This window comes from Gekko japonicus, unplaced genomic scaffold (assembly GCF_001447785.1).
Source record: "Gekko japonicus isolate JY-2015 unplaced genomic scaffold, Gekko_japonicus_V1.1 scaffold454, whole genome shotgun sequence".
Classification (NCBI taxonomy): domain Eukaryota; kingdom Metazoa; phylum Chordata; class Lepidosauria; order Squamata; family Gekkonidae; genus Gekko; species Gekko japonicus.
The window spans coordinates 32,365-59,016 of record NW_015173687.1 but is presented as its reverse complement, the minus strand read 5'-3'; the positions used below and the strand labels follow the sequence as shown (position 1 = coordinate 59,016).

Sequence of the window (26,652 nt, the reverse complement as noted above, 5' to 3'; positions counted from 1 at the left end):
GGAGACTTCACCCCCGCCCTGCTGGAATTCTGTGACGGACTCCCTCCTGCTCGTCCACGAACGCTACGAGCAGATTTGCGAGTTTTACAGCAGAGCCAAGAAGATGAATCTCATCCAGAACCTTAACAAGCACTTGCTCAGCAACTTGGCTGCCATTTTGGCTCCGGTGAAGCAAGCTGTCATCGAACTGAGCAACGAGAGCCGGCCTACCTTACAGCTGGTGTTGCCCACCTACGTGAAGCTGGAGAAGCTCTTCACTTCCAAAGCCAATGATGCAGGCATCGTCAGCAAACTGTGCCACCTCTTTCTGGAAGCGTTGAAGGAAAACTTCAAAGTACACTCAGCACACAAGGTTGCCATGATTCTGGATCCACAACAGAAGCTGCGCCCGGTCCCACCATATCAACACGAGGAGATCATTGGCAAGGTCTGTGAGCTGATCAATGAAGTAAAAGAGTCTTGGGCAGAGGAGCCAGAGTTTGAGCCTTCCACCAAAAAACCACGGACCTCAAGTGAAAGCTCACCAACTCAGGAAGACAACCGGTCGGGCAAAAACGAAGTCTATGACTACCTGCAGGAGCCCCTCTTCCAAGCCACGCCCGATCTCTTTCAGTACTGGTCCTGCGTTACTCAGAAGCATACAAAACTAGCCAAGTTGGCCTTTTGGCTCCTAGCAGTGCCCGCTGTTGGTGCCAGAAGCAATTGTGTAAATATGTGCGAGCAGGCCCTCTTGATCAAGAGGAGACGGCTGCTCAGTCCAGAAGATATGAACAAGCTCATGTTCTTGAAGTCTAACATGCTTTAAAACTCAGTGGGAGGGAAGGGGAGGGAGGGAGATGGGGGAAAGTTATCCTCCGACCCTCTACACATACAAAACACTGTTCCAAACAAAGAATCCAATTTAAGTTCTAAACACTGTGGACCTCATTTCGGATTGCCCTGGGAAACAAAATTGCTTTTTATAAATATATATATATATATAATTTAATGTGTGTATAAAAAGCTAGATTGGAAAGGAATGCTGGGTGTGTGCCAGAGCCACACCTCTGCTAAGAACACACTCCTTCCTTGAGAGAGTGAATGTGTGTGTGTGTGTGTGTGCGTGTGAACCTGATAAACATACTTACACTGGGGAGGGGGGCAGACCAATTGGATGCTTACACTCTGACGTCTTCAGGCAGCTGAGTTCTAGTGACTTGAATTGTTGTTGGTTTTTCTCTTTCTTTCTCCTTCCCTGCTGTTCTGTTTCACCCCCCCCACCACCACCCACTATCTCATGGGCCCTCCTGCCAAGGAGAATCACACCTGCTTTTTTCAGATCCACACTGGACTTTGGTCCTAAGATAACTGTATACCAGGAAGGTGTTTCACCTCAGCCTTCTGAACATGACATTGCAAGTTCACAAAGGGCAGCTGTGTTTCCAAAACACCAATTATCTCTCGTAATCAGGAAGGGACACTTGAAGGAATTTTTTTTTCATTATTATTATTAAGAGGGTTTTCTTAAAGAAAAAATAACTATTCTGTCTCCACTCTCCTTTTCTGAGTTTGATAGCTAGCAGTTCTACCTTTTGAAAAGATGTTACATTAGACCTGAGAGAATTTATTGTGGCAAGGAATGTCTGTAACATACCGTATTTTTTGGACCATAAGACTCACTTTTTCTTCCAAAAAAAGTGGGAGGAAAAGTGAGTGCGTCTTATGGACCAAAGGTTCAGAATATTTTTTCCCCTGTTTTCCTCCTTTAAAAACTAGGTGCGTCTTAAGGTCAGGTGCGTCTTATGGTCCGAAAAATACGGTATTTGTTTTTTTTTCTTATAGGTGTTTCTATTTTTCTATATACACAATATGACCTCCTCCCCTCCCCAGTAAAATTCCAGAATACACTGGCAGCTTGCACTGGTGTATAACGAAAGGTCTCTGTGCAGATTCTAGCACAGAGAGAGAGATGGTGGATTGGTGCAGGATTCTTGCTCAAGGTGAAATGCTGTCAGCAGTTGACTTGCACCTGAGTTTGTCAGAACCTCTTTCCTTCTTTGCCCTCTCCAAAATTACTGTGAGATTAAGAACTTTTGTGCATCTATGCCACGAGCCTTCCCTTTAGGATACCCACATTCAAAGCAATAGTTGATCTTGGTGCAGTGTATTGTCCTTTACAGAAGGGCAGAAGGTAAGATGAACCTGTCAGCCTGAAGGCCAGTACTTACACAGACCTGCCCGCTTCCCCCTGCTGTCTTGACACTGAATGCGTCCGTTTCTACTGCGTTGGTGTCTAGATAGGCCAGTGATTCTGACTTAGGCAGGCTCCTCAGCCAGTCACAATTGCTGTAAAAAACCTTACAGGGGATACTTTGTCAATCAAAGCAGTTACCATCCAGACACCTCTTCCTGTAGGCCTGGGCTGGGCTAGGAGGAGTAGCCATGGGAGAAGATCTCACCCTGCAGTATGAAGCCCTACAGTGTCAGTGAGCTGCTGCTTTTCCAGAACAGTTGGAAGCTTGGCACAGAGTGAGTCTGTGCTTCTCCCTCATCTCCAGACTCTTGCCATATATGTGCTTGTTCCCCTAACTGTAACACCTTACCTGCTTTAATGCTGTAATTCCCTTTAACTGCTTTATGGGAGGTGGCACAGCTGGCAGGCCTGCATGTCCTACAGGTGACAACTGGATGTATCAGTCTAGTGGTCTTCTCTGATGCCTGGGTGTTGCAGGTGTAGGTTTTCTTGGGGGGGAATGAGGGTGAAGAGATGACGTACGCAGCTTGGGTCTGCTGCCGTCTGGCCCTTGGCCCTATAGTGACGGATGCAAGCTTCCCAGAGCAACGCTGACTAGCCTCAGTCTGGATTGTCACGGTCTTGTATGTGAGACACACTGCCACAAGTGCTACCTAAAACTGTACCCTCCGCAGTGTTTCAGGGTCCGTGGGCTTTTTCTTTTCTCCTTAACTGGCAACAAGAGCTGGTTTCATTTTAAAAGCCTCTGTTTGGCTCTTGTGATGGGGTTGGGAAACAGGCAAGTCTGCCCTTGCTCCTTGCAGAGAGAAGTGTGCCTCTTATCCTACCTTGGATTTTGGTGGACCAGCTACCTACCTTCTTGGTTACACAGCAAAAGAGTAGAAAACGGCAATAGTTTGGGACACCAGGACTGATATCTGGCCCAACTCTGCAAGGGATGCTCTCCCTCATTAGAGGAAAAGGCTGACCTTGGAAAATGCTGAGCTGCCTCTGACTTCCGGGGCACTCTTTAGAGCAGCCCCCCCCATCCCCATGGTGCCCATGGGCACCATGACACCCGCCAGCACCTTTCCTGGTACCTGCCAGGTGCTTTTAGGAAGTGGGTGGGGCCAAGTGAGGCTTCTGACTAGCACGGCTTCTGGAGATTTGATTGTACAGGTTGTTTAAAATGTTTCTTTGGCAGCAGCTGCTGCCGAGACACAAAGTTCTTTAGTGTCTGTCAGAAGAAAAGCCATGATGGGGGGGGGGGGGGGGGGCCTCCTGCCTCTCGCGGCAGCCGTTTTATGGCAGCCGTTTTGTGCCACACCATCAGGATTACAAATGTACCTGCAGGCTCAAAAGGTGTGGGGACCCCTGCTGTGGAGGAAAGTTGTCCTGTCATCCCACACTAGTACGGAGCCGGAGCCTGCCAGTAGGCTGAGAGAGGATCTGCTGCTCCCAAGCACACATCCAGACCCTTTCATTGCTTACCCTGCCAGCAATGCATCTTTTTGCAATCCTAGGGAAGCCTTCTGGATCTGTAGAACAAAAGTGAAAGTGGCACTCGCCCCTCCTTGAAGCAACCACTCCCCCACTTAAGAAGACATGATTATCACAGGCAGGGTGGCCTTTGAACAAAGGTGGGGGGATCTCCCCCCCCCCCCCCCGCCCCCGCTCCCCCCCCCCCGCAGCCCAGCATTCTCCCTGCAAAGCAAAAGGCAAGCAGTCGATCACTGCAGCCTTCGGTTGAACAAAGCAGTTTTACGGTTAAGCGTGGTGGTGGTGGTGGGGTGTTGTTGCTGTTTTGTGCGGCAGTTCATTCGGTGGAGGCAGTGAAGATAGCTGGTGTATACAAAGGGTTAGGAGTTGCGTCGGGGCAATAGGAGCAAGGGCTTAACATGCCTCTGGAAAGCACCCCTAATCTAAGCTTAGATTCATGGCTACCAACTGTCCCCCCCCCATCCCACACAGGGCCCCAGCTGACCTCAAAATGGTGGTGGGGGGGCAACAGCCTATCTTAACATTGAACCCTGTGAAGCAACTGAGGGGTCAGTGGGGGAGGTGGCTCCCCCCATCTCTCCTGCAAACCAGGGAGAGCAAAGGCGAGTTCTGCTTCTGTCCCAGGGGCCTCAGGCTTCAGCAAGGGGCACTTCAGGGCGATGGCCTCTGGAGACTTAAAGCCACGCTTAGGGGTCTAGGTAAAAGTGAAAATTAACTGGCTGTAGACGGACATAAAGCAGGAAAAGGCATTGTACCAAACAACCTCTAGTAAGCCAAAGCATTTCCCGCGGCTATAAATGCTAGACTGTGTACCCTCTTGATTGTAGAGGAGTTTAGGGGCAGGATGGGAAAGACAGACCCTGGAGAGCCACTGCCAGTCAGCATAGACGGTGCTGGCTTGGCTAAATCAGTGGTCTGATACGTGGTAAGATAGCCCCATGTGTTCCTGTGAGTCCATGCTGGGCTGGCTGGGGAAAGAGGCAATTTGTGTGTACTTCTTGGCCCTTGAGTGAGCTGCAGCAAGATGCTCAGGAAAAAAACAGCTCATCCTGACTCATACTACCTAGCCCCAGCCTGAAAAGAGCTCCTGTGGAACAGTTTACATGACTGGACAGCTCATACCCCACCACAACACTCCTTGCCTGTGTCGTAAGCCTCATGGTGGGTACTCTCATGCTCCACAGTTCACAGGAAAAAGAGCTCCAAGTGCAGCAGGTCACCCACAGTGACTCTGGAGCAGCCAGTACTAAGGAGACAGGCCTGGTAGCCAGAGGGCGTAATGAAATCTATTTTACAATTACTCCGTTTCCTTTTCCTTTTGCACAGTATGAATAAAATCATGAGATGATGCAGGCAGAGGCCACCTTTCCTTTATGGTCTCTTCCACGTCAATGTTTTGGTCAGCTTGGGTGCTAATTTGCATTTCTTTTGGTCCACTTCCACACAGTACAGTGCATTTATGCACCTCCTAGCTTTTCCCGTGATCTTTCCAACACCTGGTTACTAAGTTGTTTTTGAAAGATCTTGGGAAGGCTAGAGTGGCTGCTGTACGAATAGGCAAGTGTGGATCTTTCTGAGCCCTGCCCACATTGGCTCCCCAGTGGCCACATCCTCACTACCACCAAAAGCTGGGGGGGGGCTTAATTAGTAATTGACAATAGCAGTATGTCTGTTACTGGGTAAGAAGGACGTGCACTAAAACATATTATGTGGAAGCCAATTACCACTGAGTTTAATTGATAGCTGCTACAACAGAACCTTGGAGAAACATCATTGTGTGGAAGACTCTATTGTGTGCTTATGGTAAAAAAAAAATTACGCTTTCTGCTTTTATCTTACTCTGAAGCCAGCCTTGTCTGATCCGGCTCTGCACTATAAGGGGTAGGAAGATGCCAGCCATCCTTTCTCCTACGCTTAGTTTATGCACTTCACATAAAAGCCCTGTGACACAGATCCATAGCTGTGATACATTAAGGTGTGGTCTGAAGCCCTAGCATAATGCTGATTTAGATACCAACTAGATCACTGTAGGCAAATAAGTAAAGGCAATCAAGCCAGCATTTTACAAGGCAAACCAAGATTCAAATGATCATCTGTGAGTAAAATCCTGACTTCAAACCCCCAGAAGCGACAATAAACCAGTTTCACATTTTGTCTGAACTGAATCCTATTATGGGTGGTAGGAATTCAGTTAGGAGGAAGGGGAGGCAGTGTCTTTTTTTGAAAAACCAATTACCTTCCTGCCCCTGCCTTCTCTACCTGCAGTGAAGTATGTACATTTCCTTTGTTGTAGATTAATGTTCCAGGCAATACCAGAGATGCAGTAACCTGCATCTCTCTACCTGAGAGTTACAGAAAACTAACATCTTTAAAAGAGAAAGATTACAGAAAAAGTTTTAAAATATGGAAAAAAAATATTTTTAGGCCAGAGTTTTCTACAGGTATTAATGAATATTTTTCTTAATCCTTATAAGTTTTACTGTGTTTAATATTTCTTAATACCGGTAGCATTAATTTATACTTTTGTAGCAACACACTATTTTTATAAAGATCGCCACCACTGGCTTGTCTTCATGATTGGGGGGAGGGGGTGTGGGGAACCGGTCAAGGGCAGCCGACCCTCCTGTCAAACCATGTACTGTATTAAAAAAAAAAAAAGGTTATCTACTGTCACGCTTGCTGTGTGTTAAATAAAGACTCTTGTTCAAAGTCTCCTGTATGGTTGCTGTTCAGGGATGGCCTCCCAAGTGCATTATTGGCACAAACTCAGTAGCTGACCTTTCTTTCTGTGAAGAAACACTTGAAACTGTTAAACATTCTCAGCTTTTGCCTGGGGCGAAAGGAAGGGGTAGGCAGATAGAAGGAGAAATAAATATAAACCTAATTGATTCCCTGCTGTTTTGAAATTGGCTGGTTTCAGTGTGGAAAGCTATTAATAAGCCACACAAGCCCCTTTAACAATAATTGCTACTTGTAATCAACCTGAATGGAGGGGACCCATATCCAAGGATTAGTGAAGCCAACTAGCTTCCCAGCAGTAGCACAAAAGAAACTCTAAAGCAGGGCTGTTGGGGGGGGGGGGGGGGGGGGGGGTGTGGCACCTTAAAGACTAATATTTATTCCAGTATGAGTTTTCTTGAGCCTGGGCTTGCTTCTTCAGATACAATGTGTGTGTGTAGGCCACAGTGGCACCAGAATGCCTCAATGGCAGAGCTTGGCCTCCTAAACTCTGCTTGCATTTAAATGTTTGCTGGGCCTTACAGGCAAAAAATTGAAAACGTGTGTTGAATTAGCAGCTTTGGGGGCTTCTAGATAAATTTAAGGAAAGTAGACAAAAATCTGCATTTCCGAATTCACCCAGTTTATACAAGAAAAGTTTTCTTACCACAAACCTTGTTACCAGGATAGACACAGCCCTGCTCTAAAGTTCCTGTGAAAATTCCTGTAAGAAAGATCTTTCCAAGTTAAATGCCCAGGTGGAAGACATATAATAAAAGCCTGTACCTCTAAGAAGCTGTTTCTTGGGAGATTCATGTCAAGTGTTGTATTTATGATTTTACAATAAAACAGTCTTTGGAAAATGTAGCATGTCTCCTCTCCCCTTTTCATCCCTTTTGAGAATAGACTGAAGCCCAGCCAAGGATGCCAGACGCTCCCCACAGAACCAAACAACCTGAAATGACTTAAGACCAAAAATGACTTTTATTTATATAACTGCTTTTTTAAAAGTCATTAATATCCAGGGCAAGCACTTAGCCAGGTGGCCATAGTTTGAGCCGAAGCTGGAACTGGATCATCTGCCACTTCTTAAAAGCTTAGGAGCAGATCTTGCAGTCTCCCTCAGATGGAAAAACAGTTGAGCTGAACAGCACAGAGAAAACCCCACACAGGGACTTAGAATCATAGAGTATTGGAAGGGACCTTGCAGGTCATCTAGTCCAACCCCCTGCACTCTGCAGGAGCATAGCCAAAAGATAGCGCTACAACATACCCGAAAGATGGTCGTCCAGCATCCGCTTGAAAACGTCCAGCGAAGGAGCATCCACCACCTCCCGAGGCAGTCTGTTCTACTGCTCAACCACTCTTACAGTTTCTCCTGATATTTAGCCGGTAACGACTCCCTTGTAATTTCCACCCATTAGATCTAGTCTTGCGATCCGGAGCAAGCGAAATAGATCCGCTCCATCTTCTACATGACAGCCCTTCAAATACTTAAAGGCTGCAATCATGTCCCCTCTAAGCCTTCTTTCCCAGGCTAAACATACCCAACTCAGCCTTTCCTCATAAGACTTGGATTCCAACCCTCTCACCATCCTGGTTGCCCTCTTCTGGACACACTCGACTTCCCAGTGCCATGGGTATGCTCCAGCCCAGGAAATAAAATGGCATCTGTTGGTTTAGCAGCTTGTCTGTGTGGTTCAGATCTAGTGATCAGATGCAGTACTGCAAAAAAGGCAGTCCTTGCAAAACACCCAGCAATGCCACCAGATAAGGCTTCCTGTTTAATGCAACAGTAGACACTTCTTGTATTTTGCCACTGAACCAGCTAGCTAGCAGGCTGCTCTGTAAACCTGTGCTGAGTCACCACAGACGCTGGAAGAATTTTCCTTTGGTGCAGCAAAATCTTTACCTGTCATCCAAGCTTGCAATCATCACCTAGACAAGATGTTTTCTAACCTACAAGACACTGACGGAGGCAAACACTCCCATTACAAGGCATCATCTGAAAGCCGCCACCACCTTGCTGGAGATTAGTTTCACATAAACCTGCTACAAGAGGACAAGAGTCTTGGCCTTTGCTTGAAAAACGCAGGTTTGGTGAGCCCAGATTTCAGTGAGATGTTGCAGCCAACAACCCAGGTTGCATTCAAACCAGAAACACCTTACCACCCAAGGATATTTCTCACAGACCCTAGAGCAGGGGTGTCAGACTTGTGGCCCGGGGGCCAGAGTAGACCCCCGGAGGGCTTCTATGAGTTCTGCAGTGGAACTGACTGTCTTCTGCTGCTGCTTCCAGTTCTGCTGCTGCTACGTCATCATAGGTTTGCAGCTTACAGATACACACCTGAACAGCATACTCAAGATTGCAACAGCAGACATTTTGATGCGATAATTCAGAGCAAGAGGTGTCAGTTACCAGACACTGTTAAACAAAATATTGCAAGAGTGCTATATGTTTTAAGCATGTTTTTATTTTAAGTTAAAAAAAAGTGTTTGTGTCCATTATAAAGTTTATACCTCTGCTACCTGGCATTACCTTTTATGACACACATGGCCCAGCCCAACAAGGCCTCATTTATGTCAGATCCGGCCCTCATAACAAATTAGTTCGACACCCCTGCCCTAGAGTGTAAGTACACAGCTGGGAAATCATGCATACCATTTGCAAGTAAAGACAGCAATTTCAGGAGGGCATACACACAAGTAAAAACCCACTTGGCCCACCGGAACTTAAGAGGAAGCCGACAGCAGAAAGGCAGCTTGTGTTCAGTGTCTTAGCTACAGATGCACAGTTCCTAATGCCCCGCTCTTCACAGCTGCAGGGCAAGGGCCTGCGAGGCATCGAAGCAGGGGCTCCCTCGTCTGATACAGAGTCACACTGCCCGCTTGCCCTCCCTTCTTCCTCTCGGCATGAGGCTGATATGTCCCTGTGCCTCACCACTTGGGTCCACCAGGTCTAGGTCATGAAACCCAAATTTGTAGGAGGGAACAGGGAGACGAAAGGTTTTCACAAGCCAAGGAGTGACAGGTTGGGAGACTAGGCTGCTTCCTCTGGAAGGGTTCTGGTAGAGCTGCCATAATGGTGGGGCTTCATAGCCCCCTAATGCAGGTGGCCATGGGAATGGAACTGGGGGAAAAGCATCTTCAGCAGAACAATGCAAAAGGCCCTTTTTCATTTTCATATGATCTCCCAAGGGTGAGAAGTAGGGATGTGCCTGCTCCATGTGTCCGCTTTGGAAAGCAAAGTCTCTATTCCATCCAAACAGCAAGCAGAAAGTCTCTCTGAGGTGCAAACAACACTCCGTATAGCATTTCTTAACTCCCCCCACCCCGCCACAAGGCTGAGGGAGTCCATGGCACCTTTTCACACAGCCTGACTCTGGCTGAAGGAAAAAGGGTTCCGATAGCATTGCAAGGCAAGCCGCTGTGGCAGTCACCAGTCTAGCCCATTCTTCTGACCTGTGAACGTCACACTGTGTGCACTGTAGAACTGGGAGTACCAGCGCCGGTGCCTTTGGATGGCAGAGTCCTCCTTCACCAGCAGTGGCTTTGAGAGGTACTGCTTGTTATTCCAGATCATGATGTCCCTCTCAAACTGGGGAGGGGAAGACAAGATTAAAAGCTTCTATGTATCAGAAAGGCCCAGCAACCAAGATGCCTAAGGCTGAGTGTGCTCAATACAAATTAAACAAATCAACACGCATTTGTTTTTCCAGAGCCAGTTTGGTGTAGTGGTTAGGAGCGCGGACTCTAATCTGGGAGAACCAGGTCTGATTCCCCACCCCTCCACATGCAGCTGCTGGTGTGACCTTGGGCCAGTCATGGCTCTCTCAGAGCTGTTCTTTCACGAGCAGTTCTCAAAAGAGCTCTCTCAGCCCCACCCACCTCACAGGGTGTCTGTTGTGGGGAGGGGAAGGGAAAGGAGATTGTGAGCCACTCTGGGACTCCTTCGGGTAGTGAACGGTGGGGTATAAATCCAATCTCTTCTTCTTCTCCTTTGTCATTTAGTTAGATTAATAAGAGCAAGGGCAGAAGTCCTAGCCTAGCCTCTTGAAATCTAAGAGGATGTTTCTGGCCCTTACTGTTCCTAAGCTGAGGAGCTTCCACCCCACCAAGTTTATGTATTTATTATCTATTTGTTAAATTTGAATTATTATTTTTTTAGACTGCCCTCCCCCGGAAGAACCGGGCTCAGGGTGGTGTACAAGCTGATATCACATATACATTGTGAAAAACGGATTAAAACCAATAAAACACAGCAATACCAAAAAAATGGTGTTAAAATTTCCTGATGGCATCACTGGCTCACAGGGAAGCAGGGGGTGGGAGTGCCAGAAAGGATGAAGCCGTCGCTGTCCTCAACCAAACGTCTTGCAGAACATCTCTGCCTTACAGGCCCTGCAGAACTGGACCGGGTCCCGCAGGGCATGGATGTTATTCGGCAGAGAGTTCTGCCAGGGTGGAGAATGCCCTGGCTCTTGTTGTGGACAGCCGGATATCACTTGGGCCAGGGACCACCAGCAGACGTTGACCTACTGAGCGCAGTGCTCTCCTGGGGGTATACCAGGAGAGGCAGTCTCAAAGTTACATGGGTCCCAGACAGTTAAAGGCCTTAAAGGTCAGAACCTTGAACTTGATCCGGTACTCCACTGGAAGCCAGTGCAGCTTGGGCAGCACAGGGTGGATGTGTGCTGTATGCAGAGTCCCAGTAAGGACCCATGTGGCCACATTCAGTACCAGTTAGAGTTTGGGGGTCAACCTCAAGGGTAGACCCACGTAGAGCAAGTTACAGTAATCCAGTCTGGAAGTGACCATTGCATAGATTACTGTGGCTAGATCGGGGCAAGACAGGTAGGGAGCTAGTCGCCTGACCTGGTGCAGTTGGAAGAATGCCAGTCTGGCGACATTTGTGATCTGGGCCTCCACTGTTAAAGAGGCATCCAGGATCAGACCCAGGCTCTTCTTGATGGTGGGTACCAGTGTTCCCTCTAAGCTGAGTTAGTGTGAGCTAGCTCACAATTTTTTAGCCTCCGGCTCACACATTTTTTTCCTAGCTCAGGAAGGATGGCTCCAGAGCAAACTAATTGATGCCGCAGCCAAATTGCTCGCTCACAACTTTAATGCCAGTAGCTCACAAAGTAGAATTTTTGCTCACAAGACTCCAAGGCTTAGAGGGAACATTGGTGGGTACTTGTTTTAAGGACACACAGTCAAGAGCTGAGAGTTGGCACCCCAAAGTAGAACCTCCCTGCCCCAGCCACAAAACCTCTGTCTGAGAAAGATTCAGTCTCAGCCGGCTCTGTTTCAACCATCCCACCACAGCCTCCAGCCCCTCAGCCAGTATCGGTGAGGCAGTGGATCAGAAGACCATGATCAACCACGTCGAATGCTGCTGTAAGGTCTAACAATATCAGCAGCACTGATCCACCTCGATCCAACTGTCTGTGGAGCTTGTCTGTGAGGGTGACCAAAGCCATTTCTGTCCCATGGATGGGGCAGAAGCCAGACCGGGACAGGTCCAGGGCTGATGTGTCTTCCAGAAAACTCTGGAGCTGCTCTGCAACCGCTCTCTCAATTACCTTACCCAGAAACGAAATGTTCGAGACTGGGCGATAATTGGATGGATCTGAAGGATCCAAAGTTGGTTTTTTAGGAGCAGTACAACCTCAGCCTCTTTCAGTCCCCCCGGGTAGACCCTGAAACCCAGGGACAGATTGATAATGTCTACCAGGGGACCCTGGATTCCTTCACCGCCAGCTTTCAGTAGCCACGGGGGACACAGATCTAAGAGGCATGTGGTCGGCCTAACAGCGCCCAGAATCCTGCCAACACTGGCCTTGGCACTGTCCCATGCAACAAAGACAGACTGGCAAGAGGCACACTGGGGAAGAGAAGCTCACATTCCTGCAGTGCAAGATGCTGCTCGCTGCCCTCACTAGAGTGCAAGGGTGGTTCCAGCTAGCCATTCCTCAGACATCTCCACTCCTCTCGCCCCAGATTCCCAGGTCTCCTTTCAAACAATGGAACAACCTGTGTGGGCACACAGACACCTGCTCACCTGGACACTTTCTGCCCACAGCATGAACTTGGGGATAAAGCCAGGTATGCTTCTCTGGTAGTACATCCGATGGATCACATGCTGCAGAAGTGGTTCCACAGGTGTTACGCTGTGAATCATGATCCCATCGCCCAGGAAAGGATGGTTAAAGAACAGGAAAACCAAGCCAGCCCCAAACTGGGGGGGGGGGGGGGGGGGAGAGAGGGAGAGAGTCACATTAAGTTGGCCGGTAGGGATGATCTACTGATTCAACACAATGCAAAACTGACTGATGAAATTCACTGTCACAAGTTACAGTGAAATCAATTAACTGAAGTAGCTTCTTAAAATCCTGTTTTCTGGATTTTAGGCTGGTTTCACACAGGGAAATTTCCCGCACATGGACAGCGGGAAGCCCTCGCATTAAAGGAGAACATCCACACAACATCATGCCCACTCCAAGCGTGATTCATGCCATTCCTTGGACTTTCCCTTTTAGGGCTGAGGAATTGTTCTGTGATTCAGAGTGGAATCTGCAGAGTGGCTGCAAGAGAGCATCTCTGTGAAGGACAGAGCTTCAAGACGATGCCCAGCTGTAGCATTTGATGGTTCTGTGAATGGGAGAGGTGATCCTAAATGGGAAGCAACAGAAGAACTCCTTCCTGTGTTCACCCACCAACTTCAGACATGGCATGTAGAAGGTTCTTTCATTTCCAGTCTTGGGCCAAGCTGTGGATACGTTCTAATCAAACACTGTGTTGATCCTGCAGCTTGTTTTGCATACATTTAATCCTAGTGGCAGGATTCACCTCGTTTTGCATAATTTATTCTGCTTCCGCCAAGTCTGAAGGACGAAAGAGGGCACTGAAGTTCCATCTCCACATCCAGCTACTGGAAATCCTTATTGTGCAGCTCTCCCACCTTCCAAAATTTCAAACCACATACTTTCAAGCATCTCAGCAGCCATAAGGATAAGACAGATGTAGGAGTAACATACACAGCAGACACATCATCAGGACATGGAATTCTGTGCATACTACCAGTTTCTGCCTTTGCACATAAAATAAGAATACATTCAGCTATCTGTATAGGCACTTCTGGTTTCAGCTAGTGACCATTGCTGAGAAGTTTTCTGGTTAAAGGGAGCTGGGCTAATTATCTTTCCTAGCCTCTTTTCTGGACAGCCTAAAGAAACAGCTACCAGTTGCATCATTTTCCCACTGAGCACAGCAGAGGACCTCAGTCATGGCAGTAGAATGCCATACCTGCTTGGCTAAAACAGTCACATCCATGATGGGCAAGTGCTTGCCAAAAATGGTTATGTAGTGTTTCACAGTCATGCAGGAACAGTGTGTGTCTGGCTCTGGATCCGGCTGCCAGTCTGCCTAGAAGAAAAACAGTTTACAAATGAGGACTTCAAACTCTGGCGAGAAACTAAGACAAAGAGCACAGGGGTGGGGGTGTGAGGAAACAGTACAGACGCAGGTCTGAGCACAGGACATTTTTTATTTTTAAAATATTTGTAGCACACCTTTCAAAGAAAATGCCCTCCAAGGCACAGAGTGTTATAAGGATTAAAGTCAGCCTAAAATGGCCACACACACTACCAGATTAACAGCATGCCAGACAAGAAGCCATTGCCAGAAAAAAACAAGGCCATGCAGACAAGGTCACCCAGCTCCCAACCCCTCAGCAGCTTTCACCTGCAAAGGAACCACGCTGAAGTCAGGTATGTTCTGTATGGTGCCAACTGCACTGCAAGCTGAAACCAGCTTCACAGCCATTCTCTTTGGAATTAATCTAGGGGGAGAGGTCTGGGATTCTATCAAGACTGTGGAAATCTCTCTTTTCTGTGAATCCCAGTGGCTTAAGCTCCTAGTCCTCATAATCAATTGAAACCAAGTCTCACTCTTCCTAGAAAACAGTTGGAAGTGGCTACGCTGGTCCAAAGCAAAACCAAGAAACAAAAGTTTTCATGCATTTGTGTGTCATTTTGATATATCCTAATAAAAGGTATTACTCTTGGCTTTTGGCTTTGGACAGTCAACCCTTGTTTTCCTGTTCCCCTCCCCCCCCCTTTGTTATTTCTTCCAGTATCAAAACTTAGACTGGAAGCTTTCTGGGTCAGGGACCTGTGTTTTCTCCTTATGAGTCTGAAGGCAGTGCAACACTGCTTGGGGGGGGGGGGGGATCATGGACACATTGCCCAAGCCACCCAGCTAACCATACCAGATGGTCTAGAAGACCATATAAATGCAGAAGACCACTAACCAAGCTGCAGTAATACAGGTCAGTTCAGTCAACTAATGGTGGTCAGTATCCCATTGACATGGTTAGGGTGGTGAGATGAGGAGCTTAAGAACATCAGAGCCCTACTGGATCAAGCCAGCGGTCCACCTAGCCTAGCATTTTGTCTCACACAGTGGCCAGCCAGTTGATCTGGAGGGCCAACAGCAGGGCACAGAGAAGCAGTTTGGTGTAGTGGTTAAGTGCGCGGACTCTAATCTGGGAGAAATGGGTTTGATTCCCCACTCCTCCACATGCAGCTGCTGGTGTGACCTTGGGTCAGTCATAAGTTCTTTCAGGGCTGTTCTCTCAAGGGCAATTCCCGGAAGAGCTCTCTCAGCCCCACCTACCACACTGGGTGTCTCTTGTCGGGAGGGGAAGGGAAGGGGATTCCAAGTCGCTCTGAGACTCCTTCAAGTAGTGAAGGGTGGTGTATAAATCCAATATCTTCTTCTTCTTCTTTCCTTGATGTTGCCTTGTAGCACTAGTATTTCCCTTTAGTCACCACGGCTAGTAGCCATGAATCTGTCTTATGGTTTTTAAAGCTGTCTATGCCTATGACCATCACAGTGTTTATACTGTCACCCTTTGGCCTGAGTTTTCCCAGTCTTCTTTCCCGGTGAAACTGCTCTGAAAGCCCAGTGCCTCCCCCAGGAAGAGACCCCAATTACCTTCCAATTATGCTTGATGAACTTCCAGAATTTCGATTTTGTGTGTCGCAGGTCTACCCCATTCATAATGCAGGGCCCATGGAGAAAAGACAGGTGAGCGATGTCTGCAGCATTCTCAGGAATTTCCTGGCACAACAGGAAAGGGAATTTATCATCAGCAGAATGTCAAAAACAGCTAACTTATTTTGGAACAGACCATTGCTCCATCTAGCTTTGTACTACTAAGACTAGCAACAGATCTCCAAGATCTCAGGCACAGTTTGGTGTCGTGGTTAAGTGCACGGACTCTAATCTGGGAGAACTGGGTTTGATTCCCCACTCCTCCACTTGCACCTGGCTGGATGACCTTGGGCAAGCCGTAGCTCTGATAAGAGCTGTTCTTGAAAAAGAGCAGTTTGTGTCAGAGCTCTCTCAGCCCCACCCACCTCACAGGGTGGAGTTTGTAAGGAGTTTGTAAGCCGCTCTGAGACACCTTTGGGTAGTGAAGGGTGGGGTATAAATCCAATCTCTTCTCTTCTTTAATTACTGCAGAAATCAAGGAATGAACCTGGGGCCATCTGCATGCAACTATACAGACAGGATACAAGAGACCAAGGGCAAAGATCAAGGAGGCAAGTCGATCGTCTCATGCGTATCCTACCACCATCCTACCCAAACTGTGCTCTGTAAGACAAACCTGCCCCAGCAAAGGCTCAAGGAGGGAATGTATTCATTCAGTGCATCATACAACTCCCAGCCAACTACTACTATCTACAGCTACCTTGAACTCTGCACCCTATCTCACAATCCTTGGCCAAGAAACCAATCCCCACTACATCCAATCTAAAACACGTACAAACACATCTGCATAGATTCACCTCTTGCTGTCCTCTCCTCTTTTGTACCCCACCCCCAATTTTAGGGTAAGTATCTCGGGGAAGAGATCTTGCCAACTTTCCTGAGCGCAGATGGCGTAAGCCGCATAGAATACCTCAATGTGTGCATTGACAAAATGCTCAGTGATGCCACGAAAGACCCACGCTCCAGAAGCCACCTCCTCCTGCTCTGGGACTTGCCATGTTGGGCTGACACCGTCACAGTGGTACCAGACAAGGATCATGCCACCAGCCTCACATGATGGCCAAACCTTGACCGAGGCAAATTCAGGCACTGGAGAAATTGGAGGGGAGTGGGTGGAGGAAAGAGAATTAGGAGTGTCAAAACTGGGATGTTAGCTTCGCAACTTCCCCATGGCTAGCTGCAGACTGCAGTGGCAGCATCCACAGCCCTTCCGCCCCCCGGAAATGACAATTCCAGTGAAGCTGCTCTGAAAGCCCAGGGAACTGCATATCTCAGGGACCTTCTCTTCCCGTATGAGCCCCACAGAGCTTTGCACTCATCTGACCAACACCATCTGGTTGTCCCTGGCCCGAAGGACGTCTGGCTAGCCTCAATTAGGGCCAGGGCTTTTTTGGCCCTGAGCCATAGCCTGGTGGAACAAGCTCCATCTGAGATCAGGGTCCTGCGGGATATGTTGCAAGTCTGCAGGCCTGTAAAATGGAGCTGTTCCACCGGGCTTATAGTTGAGGCAGTGGGGTGTCCAAATTCCACCTTTTGGCCTCCCCTGCTGATAGCCCTGATCTAGTGATGAGTGGCTTGACATCCCACAACACCGCCCAGAAGGTTTCCATTTGAGCGCTGTCATTGAGCTAATTTTACATGTGACCTTGTAAGCTGCTCTGAGCCCGCTTAGCAGGGAGGGTGGGATAGAAGTCAAATAAATAAATAAATACAAGAAAGCTCTAAAGCTTCGTTGATTAAGCATGTTTCCTACCACTTTAATAAACGGTCCCAGCTCTCGTCTTATGGAGGGAGGGCAACAATAAGGATGCGCAGGAAGAGCTCAGATCCTGATGAGGCCTGAGAGACAAAAGAAGATACAACTCACCTTTCTTAGCATAGGGGATTCTGGTACACTTGCCATCTTTGCCACTGAATTGCCAGCCATGGAAGGGGCACTCAATGCAGCTGCCCACCACACGACCACCAACAGACAGGTTGGCACCAAGATGTGGGCAGTAGGCATCTAGCACATAAGATTGCCCACTGAGATCTCGGAACACTGCAAACTGTTCCCCTGCAAGACAGAGGACAGGACATTTAAAAAAAAAAATGTGTCAAAATAACCAGAAGATGAAAGGCACTGTCAGCAGCCTCCACAAATTGATCAAGCCTAGACTGTTCTGACTGAGCAGTGAGTTGTTAATCTAGATTCAGGATGAAAGAAGCATATGTGACTCTGGCCTTATACCAAAGTCACACCCTTGTTTCTTCAAACTCCACCCCATCTCTTCTGACTGGCTTAACCTCTAAGGCAGGGGATGTCAAACATAAGGCCCGGGGGCCAGAAGTGGCCCATCCATGGTTCTTATGCGGCCTGCAAGCAACTAGTGCAAGAGAGGGAACAGGAGACTGCTTCACGTATAATTTACCCACAACTGATAGAAGACTGATAGGGTGAAAATTTTCGGGTAAATTAGGATTGCTCTTCTTGTAGATTGGAATTATGATTGAGTTTAACCATTTATCTGGAAGAATACCATAGTGATCAATTGATGTAAATAGCTTAGCGAATAGAGGGGTCCACCAATCAGAAAAGCTCTTGGAGAGTTCGATGGGGAGTTCATCTGGGCCAGGGGCCCTACCTGACTTCAAGTTAGTTATTAATTCTGTGATTTCATTGGTATCTACTGGAGGCCATCTGGGAATACTAGAGGGAATAATCTCATCAGGGCCAGACAGGGAAACAGTATGGGAACTGAAGAGCGTAGGAAAATGCTCAACCCATATTTGGGGAGAAATGCACGATTCTGGTATGGGATTGTTATTTAACACCTCGGAGATTGCCCACCAAAAAGATTTACCATCCCGAGATTTAATAGATAGAAAAAGTTGGTTCTATCTATGCTGAAAATTATCATTCTTTTTCTTGATTATGAGGTCTTGAATTTTTTTTTTAGAAATAAGGTAGTTTTCCAGAGTATCAGGGGTTTCAGCCAAGCAAAATTCCCTAAATAGGGTTCTAAGATTTCTTTTAGATTCTAAACATTCTTTATCGAACCATGTTCGAGTCTTAGGAGGGGGTGCTTGAACAGGTTTGGCCAATAGGGAGCAGTGCTTGACAACTTAGGAAAAAGCAGATAGTACTTCTGAATGTGAGGTAGAGCTGATAGTAATGTTCTCAGCTCAGATATCTTCTCAGATTGGAGGAGAGAAAGAAAGTCTCCTTTCATGGTTTCAGACCATCTGATTCTTTTTAAAACTAAATCTGTATGTTGTTCTGGGAAAGAATTTGAGGAATGGGAAACCACAGTTGGACAAAGTAATGAAAGTAACATCGGAAGGTGGTCACTTTCGGTACGAAAAACGATGTTCATAGATTTAATAGCAGGCAAAAAACTGAAGGGACAAATACCATAGTCAACTACACTTCTCCCCTGTGGGGAGATAAAAGTGAAATTCGAAGATGCTGGAAACTGGGACAGGTCATTTAATGTTATTAGATTATGTTCTATACAGAGTTCTATCAATTTTCCAGCCATATTATAGCATAGATCTTTTGATTGACGGGGAAGACCTAGTTGAGGTGGCAATGGTTCTTCTCCATCGAAGCTCATAAAGGAAGACCAACTCTGAGTATCAGACCCAATTCAAGCATTTAAATCGCCAAGGAGAATAATTTGGGTCATCGAGTACTTTTGAAAGATTCCCGAGATGAAATTTACTAGCTTTGTCCAATTCTCTTCTAATGCATTATCACTATTAGAAGGGGGGAGGTAAATATTGATCACAATGAGACAAGGAATTGAAAAAGAAAGTAGCACTGCTTGGGCAATTGGCTCAGTTTGGTGTAGTGGTTAAGTGCACGGACTCTAATCCCCACCCCTCCACTTGCACCTGCTGATGTGACCTTGGGTCAGTCACAAGCTCTGGCACAGCTGTTCTTGAAAAAGAGCAGCTTGTGTCAGAGCTCTCTCAGCCCCACCCACCTCACAGGGTGCCTGTTGTGGGGAGGGGAAGGGAAAGGAGTTTGTAAGCCGCTCTGAGACTCCTTCGGGTAGTGAAGGGCGGGGTATAAATCCAATCTCTTCTCTTCTCTCTTCTTCTCACAACTTCCAATTTGCTCTATCCTAGAAAAAGAATTATGCTTTATCAGTACAGTCAGGCCAGCTTTACAGCGACCTTTAGGACAGTATCTGTAGGCTGGCAGGGAGAAGGAACTAAAGCCATTGATACTAAGGTCTCCTATTAATCATGGTTCCTGTAAACATATACAGTCAAAATTCCTGATGAAATTAATAAAATCGGTGTCCTATTTTGTTCCAGCCGGATATATTCCATGATATTAAATGGACAAGTCTGGTTTGGTTTCTTGAGGATAGTCAGTCAGTTACTTCTATCAGATCAAGTCTCTTATGGGTGTCATTGAAAATACATCCGTTTGTCCATGGAGGGTGAGATATAGTAGATGCAATAGTAGATGATGGTTCCATATATTCCGAAGTTGGATTTATTGAATCAACTTGAGTGGAGGGCGACGCAGGAAGATGGTCCACACTACCAGAACAGAGATTAGAAGAAGTCATTTGGGCAGGCAAGTCAGCCCCCAGTGATGATCTTTCCCCCTGAAGTGAGTTAGAAGTGGATAGAGATGTAGGCATTTTATGTGTTTGGAGACACTGCAGGGTACCTTCCAATCTGTCAATAACTTTCTATTGTTCCAAAGTGGGTAGATTTTCAAATAAGAGGAAAAAGGAGTCTTCAGGTGGATTACCCATACTGTCATTAATAGGTTCCGGTTCTGAAGTTATATCCTGTGGACAGTCTGGAAGTGCTGGGATATTTTCCTGTTGTCTGAGGGCATTAGATTTAGTTATTGCATCCCTTGGGCAGAGAGCAGGTATCACTGTGTTTACAAAATAGCAGAGTGGGAAGACTCCTTTTTTCCACAATTCTGATTTGTGCTTCAGTGCAACCGCAGGGATTCTCGAGGTTTTAAAGGTAAGGAGAACTTTCGTCGTTTGAATGCCAGAGTCAGGATTTTCAATATTAGTTAGATCATTTTTATGAGAGTCCATGCAGAGAAGTGCACTCAAGTGGGATTTCACTTGGCGGCTATTTCCCCAGCTTGGAACTCTGCCTCTGTAACAGCATATTGATAAACAGATTTTATTTGGTTGGAAAACTAGACACTGGGAATTGTCACCTGGTCTCTCTTTGAGATTGTTATTCAGACGAGGATTCTTCTCATTCATATAGGGTACCTCTCGAGGAGGATTTCTATTTGGATTAATTATGTTGGAGACAGAGAGAGTAGAAGTTGTGTTATTCAATGTAGAGATTAGTTTTTAACTTCAGAAGAAAGATTTGTTAGCTCAGCTTCCATTGCTCTAATCTTACTAAATAGACAATCCACAGTTTTAGCTATCAGCATGTAACCAGAGAGATTAGGTTCTTCATTAACCTCATGGAATATTTCTGTCTCCTTGTGTCCGATCCCCACAGCTGTCAATCAAATACACGTTTGTAGCAAAGTATTATTTTATTGAAGCCATGATGAAGCAGGAACAAGTTCACTGTTTGGAATAACTACAACGGTCGGGGCAAAGAATAATAAAGCAGATTCATACTGTCAATAACCAATGGACATGGTTCCCGCTCACGCGGGTGGACTCTCATACTCGCGCCCATAGCCTGAGAATCAACGGTTCCTAAAAGATAAACAATTAAGCTCTTCTCACACTCTAATTCATTATAGACTAAGCGAAGCCGACTCTTCCCCGCACCTGTGACCTTGCTGATTACCATAGTTCAAAGCAGTACTAGCGTTCATAGAAAGGAATGCATGAGACAAGCAAACGTGCAATTCATTATGCCAGCAAGCATGCGCAGTTGGGTATCACTAAGGAACATGAGGGGGGGGGGAAACCCTAAGCAGGGAAGGTTGTACACCACACAGAGTTCTTTGGCAGCTTGCTGACACCTTGCCAGTCTGAGTTGTAACATCTATGCTACAAGGTAATTCATGGGATTTATTAATAACAACCTCCCTTTCACTGTCAAAGGCAGTTTGTAGGGGAGAGAACTGATTAGTTGTTTCGACAGCAAAGATATATCGCTCCTCAAGGTTATTTTTGGTGCAAAGAAATCCCCAATCTTTGACTGTTTGCAGACTGGGGACTCAGGTAACTCTTTTGAGTCTCTTAAGCGTTTACCAGATGCCATTAAGGAAAGGGTAATATGGGTGGTAGTTTCTCCACCCACCAATGTAGCAATACAACTTCTAAGGAAGAAATTCTTTGTCTGTTATCAGAAAAGGAAAAAATATCTGGTTGATTCGGTAGCTTAAACGGTTAATTCAGTCTCAAGTCTGTGTAGTAGTAATATCAGCAGTCCTACAACAACAACAGAAACTTGGCAAATTGCCCAGCTGCCCAGTAATTCCAAATACGAGATATATCCAGATACAAACACAGGCACTCATACAAGTTTCTATGCAGAAAGGACTTAATTAAAACCTTTACAAAGCGGAAGGCATTGGAGCTCCAAATCAAGCCAGCCAGCCAGCCACCGCCCATGGGGGGGCGTCTTAAGCAGAAAGTCTCAACAGCTATGATCTCCAATTCTTTAAATGTAAATGTCTGGGATTGAACCCTGCACCTTCTGCAAGCAAACCTGGTGCTCTGCCATTAAGTGGCAGCCCATTCCCGTTATTACATGAAGAACAATTCATGGATTCACTAGTATGAGAGGTGAGGTGGCTACTAGAGGTTACTGCTTTAAACAAAGATGATTGATGGACAATGTACCATGGTAACTCAATGGAGCCTCGGTGTTCAGAAGTAGGACGAGTATCAGATGTTGGGGACAAATGGGGATGTCTCCCCAGCAAAGCCCCAGAGACTTCTGGCTGGCAGTGGATAGAAACAGACTACTGCACTAAATGTATCTTTGTTCCAATCCAACCAGGTAGTGCTTAAGTGCCCAGGGTTCTGCAGCAGGCTAGAAATTGGGGGCGGAGTTAGAAGTGCCAGGCAACTGCATCATGACGTTGCTATTCCTTCTCAACAGACATTTAACCAACTAGTAGCCACTAGGTGGCACTCAAGTTATAGCCAGAGGCATTTGGAGAGTGCAATATGACTGCAGAACTTGTGGAGAGCCAGCTCAAAAAGAGTCTTTTTTAATGTACAACATTTAATTTAAAAATGTTGACACGACAATATATAAAATAGCTGTTATAAATGCACATAGTGTACTCAACAGGAGGTCTGCAGCTTGAATAGCTCCTTCAGAGAGGTTCCCGTCACCTCCACTGGGCCATTTTAGCCTGCTAGAGCTCTCAGTCAAGCAAGATACCTGTTCTGTCAAAGAGCAACCACAAAGCATAACCCTAAAACATTGCATTTAGTGGCCTCTCTTCCAATGTTCCATCAAAATCTGTTCTGCATCTTTCCTCCCTCTTATCTCTTACGGATTCAGGGGGTTGGTGCAGGGATTCCAAATTGGAATTTAGAATGCGCACCAACGTTAACTCGGCCTTCAATGCTCAATAAAGTAAGGTTCCTTGAACACTGTGTGTAACTTCTCCACAGCATTCACTGGAATCCTGGGTTTATCCACTTAAGGAGACAGGGCTCAGTCTATCCTGCCTCCCTCCACACACCACAATACATTTGGTGACCTTCAATGTGCCATAAGACCCTTTGATACGATGGCTGCAACAAACTGAGATGGTTACACGTTGTCAATTTGTATTTAAGGGGAAAAGTAGTGTCATGTGACTTGACTTGGCCAGCTCAGGCCTGACCCAGTGCTGAAACATCAAGCCATCCTGTCAAAACGTGTTGTGAGATGTTGGAAGTCTGAGTGGATATCCAGCATCTATTGCCTGTTATAAGCAAATCTTATGTACTAGGGCTGGAACATTCCGGGACTGTCTAACAGAAACTGGCTGAGCCTGAAGATCCAGAACAATAGCTCACCAGGACTCTGGAGGTGACCAATGAGGAAGTAAGTAAAGGTAAAGGTTCCTTTGCTCGAAAGCCAGTCTAATCCGACTCTAGGGTTGCGGTGCTCATCTCCGTTTCAAAGCCGAAGAGCCAGCGCTGTCCAAAGACGTTTCCGTGGTCATGTGGCCGGCATGACTAAACACCAAGGCGCACAGAACGCTGTTACCTTCCCACCAAAGTGGTACCTATTTATCTACTTGCAATTTCTTGCTTTTGAACTGCTAGGTTGGCAGGAATTAATGAGGAAGTAATGTTATGCATATCGCCTATCCTTGGGAGTGGGGTGTGTTTGGGTGTGGGTTTTGCATGCTATTTAAACAGGGTTCTTGCCCCAGGGTTTTAGTCTTGTTCCTGAAATCACTTAATAAAGTAGGGTTGTTTCACTGCAATGCGTCTTGAACCAGTGTTTAATAGCAAAGTTTGATTTACACTGAGAGAGACTTGGAGGCAGATTAGCCAGGATAGACCCAAGCTAGAGTTGAAGCAGCTACTGGGTGAGAAAAAGATCTTAAGAAACTTGTCAGAAGCATTCCAAGAGCATCTACTAACTTGCTGGCAAGTTTGCAATGTAACCCAAAGACAGAAACACATTTTTGCTTCTAAATATTTGCCTCATCTCATATGACCAAAGGGAAGTCCTCTGAATAACAAACCAGAGTTAGCTGTACCACTTGTATGTTTTGTGGAACTCTCCTAAAGAGTGAGGCCATGTGTCGGTAGGAAAGGCAGATCAAAGATCAAGGCTACAAAAGCATTCATTCCCTCTTCTCCACAGCAGAAACAGGAAGAAGCTGTAAACTTTTCAGCATCTCAGGCTGCTGCAGCCACTCCTGTGGTTGATTTCAAGGATAGAAAATGTTGGAGACAGACCCAAAGTCAGAATTTTTTTATTGGGGGGCCAATTTATTTATACTTAATTAGTTATTTACCAATTTTCTATGTGAGACTTGAGGTGGATTACATGGTACAGAACACTGTAATCAAATAGCATGAGAGGTCTAATAAGCAATGCAATAGGACTACGATTACAAAAATTATAAAAGTGCAAAAAAGTATCAGACATGCTATGTCAAGCAATGCAGGAAACGGAATTACAACAAAATAAAACAATTGTGTAAGAGCATGACAGAATATGCAACAGATCAATTATACATAGTGCACACTGTGGCATAGACTACAGTCCTGTTCTGTATTAGCTTTATAAAAATGACCTCCCAAACAACTGTTTTACATTGCTTGCAGAACTGAAGAAGTGTGGGAGCCTTGCTTTCAGTTACTGAAACCTGCAACTGTAAATACAGCCTTCTTTTCTCTGTAAATCACTAGCTCAAGGCTTCTAATAATGCCACCCAACAAATAGGTAAGATCAGCAACTGCCCATGCACATGTATATTCTTTTTTTGCTCCCATTTTATGGAATGGCTTTTCTGAGGAAGTCAGGAAAGTTCCCATGCATCTGTCACTCTGCAAACTATGTAAAACAGACTATTTTAGGAAGGCATTTTTATAAAGATAATACAGCTATAGGATAACTGTGCTGTCCCAAACAGCATTTAACTTTAGCTAAGTAGAACTGCCATATATCTTTAAGAGAAGTGGCCTCTGGGAATTGAAGTCTTTAGTTAGACATCCGATAGCATTCCTGTAACTGGCTGAGCACAGTCATTTCCGGCTCCCAGAGACGCGGGGAATTCGAGCTTTACAGTCTCCTTCCGTCCCTTTGTCTACACTTGAAATGCAAAGAAGGCGGAGCACACTATCTTTTTTCACCATGAGCCAGAGAAAATAAGTAGATCACCAAAGATGTAAGTAAGAACCCTCCTGAATGCATGTGAAAACTGAATAAAATGATTTAATTCTTCATGAATCTGGCTTCTGCGTTGAATCACGTCCAGAAGGCGCTCCTTAACAAAGCGCCAAGACGGAACAGTGAAAAAAGTGATGAGATGTTCCCCTCCCAGTCTAAAAGAAAGGCTGCTCTCTCCTATAGACGCTTGACTTTGCAGCTAACGTCGTTGCCTGCCAGAAAGGATTTTTTTGTGTGTGTGCTTCCCAGTACATAAGACACAGCTCAGCTCAAAAACAAACCATACGCCTCCCGAAGGGATTTCATATGTAAATCGCCTGCCTTGAGGCTCTGGCTAGCTCCATTGTTTTGCAAACTCTCCCTGCTGGTGCTCCCTGCACCCCCGTCTTGGTCACGCTCCCTGGTTGAAACTTCAAGAGGAGACTCATCGACAATTGCAAAGCTAATAATGCAGCATTAATCCCCAGCAAAGAGGGGGTTCACTAAATCAGCTTTCAATTTAGCAGGAGTCCACTCAGTTTTCTGACGGGCAGTACTAAGAGAGGGTTTTTGCTGGGTTCCCCAGGCTAGCAAACAAAAGGTCCTCAAGCCAGCAGCCTACTAGTTGAACTAGCATAGTGAAGGTGCGCAGCCACCCCCTAGTGGCAAAATTGGATATTGCAAGCAAGCAGTTATTATTTCCTGAGCAGCCAAAGTACAGCGACGTTGCGATAGCACCATCAGTGGGTGGGATCCAGTATTGCAACCGAACACATTTTAAGAAATTCAACTTAAAACAAGTTATGGCAGATACTGACATGGCTGATTCCAAAACTGTCTTAAATGGCAGCACAGAAGACGGGAATGCATGCACATCAGGTCGCCGAGTAAAGAATCTAACCCCTGACATGCGGGAATATTTGCTTATCCAGAAGACCGATTTGCACAGGAAGTTAGACAAGCTTTGGACCAAGACGCGGAAAGATATAGACGCTGCACCCAATACAACCAGTCTAACACATATGTGCGCACTGCGAACAGCTCTTTCAGCACACTTCATAGGGTGGAAAGATTACTTAAGACGTATTGTGGACATTCTGGATCGGCTGAACACCGCCGAAGCCCTGGCAGAAAAGGAGTGCATTCTGCCGGACGCCCTGGAAAAGGAAGAGATCTGCAACACCACTCTGGCAGACCTAAGGGCACGCGTTGAGGAAGAGGAAGAGAGGCGCCTTCTCTTGGTCGAGAATGAACATAGAGGCAAGGATGCTTCCACCCAAGAACACGAACCTGTGACTTCCCAACAGTCCTGTGGGTCTGAAACCTCTCACAAAGCCCCATGGTCGGTGAGCTCAGTCAAATTTCGCCATTCTGACTCCTCTCACAAA

At 46.3% G+C, this 26,652-nt stretch overlaps 2 protein-coding genes across 2 annotated transcripts in view; one reads left to right on the top strand and one right to left on the bottom strand.

Moving 5' to 3' along the window:
- Nucleotides 1–936, top strand: part of ZNF618 (zinc finger protein 618) — a 135,622-nt gene extending 134,686 nt beyond the window's left edge. Inside the window, 1 exon segment of the mRNA XM_015423110.1 lies at nt 1–936. This exon segment is cut by the window's left edge and continues 34 nt beyond it. Within this exon segment, the coding sequence (XP_015278596.1) occupies nt 1–805 (805 nt within the window). The 3' untranslated portion in view covers nt 806–936.
- Nucleotides 937–9,006: 8,070 nt separating this feature from the next.
- On the bottom strand, nt 9,007–21,145 carry LOC107120404 (cholesterol 7-desaturase-like). Its single transcript, XM_015423092.1, has 7 exons — nt 21,130–21,145; nt 17,355–17,543; nt 16,398–16,576; nt 15,428–15,553; nt 13,736–13,855; nt 12,492–12,668; nt 9,007–10,028 (listed from the first exon to the last, which is right to left on the bottom strand). The coding sequence occupies exons 1-7, from the start codon at nt 21,143–21,145 to the stop codon at nt 9,867–9,869; spliced, it is 969 nt and encodes a 322-aa protein (XP_015278578.1). The 3' UTR covers nt 9,007–9,866.
- Between the last annotated feature and the right edge of the window lie 5,507 nt (nt 21,146–26,652).

What these genes read in the sequence shown, in the direction of transcription:
- LOC107120404 (XM_015423092.1), bottom strand. An exon ending in AATCCCCTATGCTAAGAAAG is followed by an intron (nt 16,577 to 17,354) that starts GTGAGTTGTATC and finishes CAATTTCTCCAG; the next exon opens with TGCCTGAATTTGCCTCGGTC. An exon ending in TGACTGTTTTAGCCAAGCAG is followed by an intron (nt 12,669 to 13,735) that starts GTATGGCATTCT and finishes CCCCCCCCCCAG; the next exon opens with TTTGGGGCTGGCTTGGTTTT.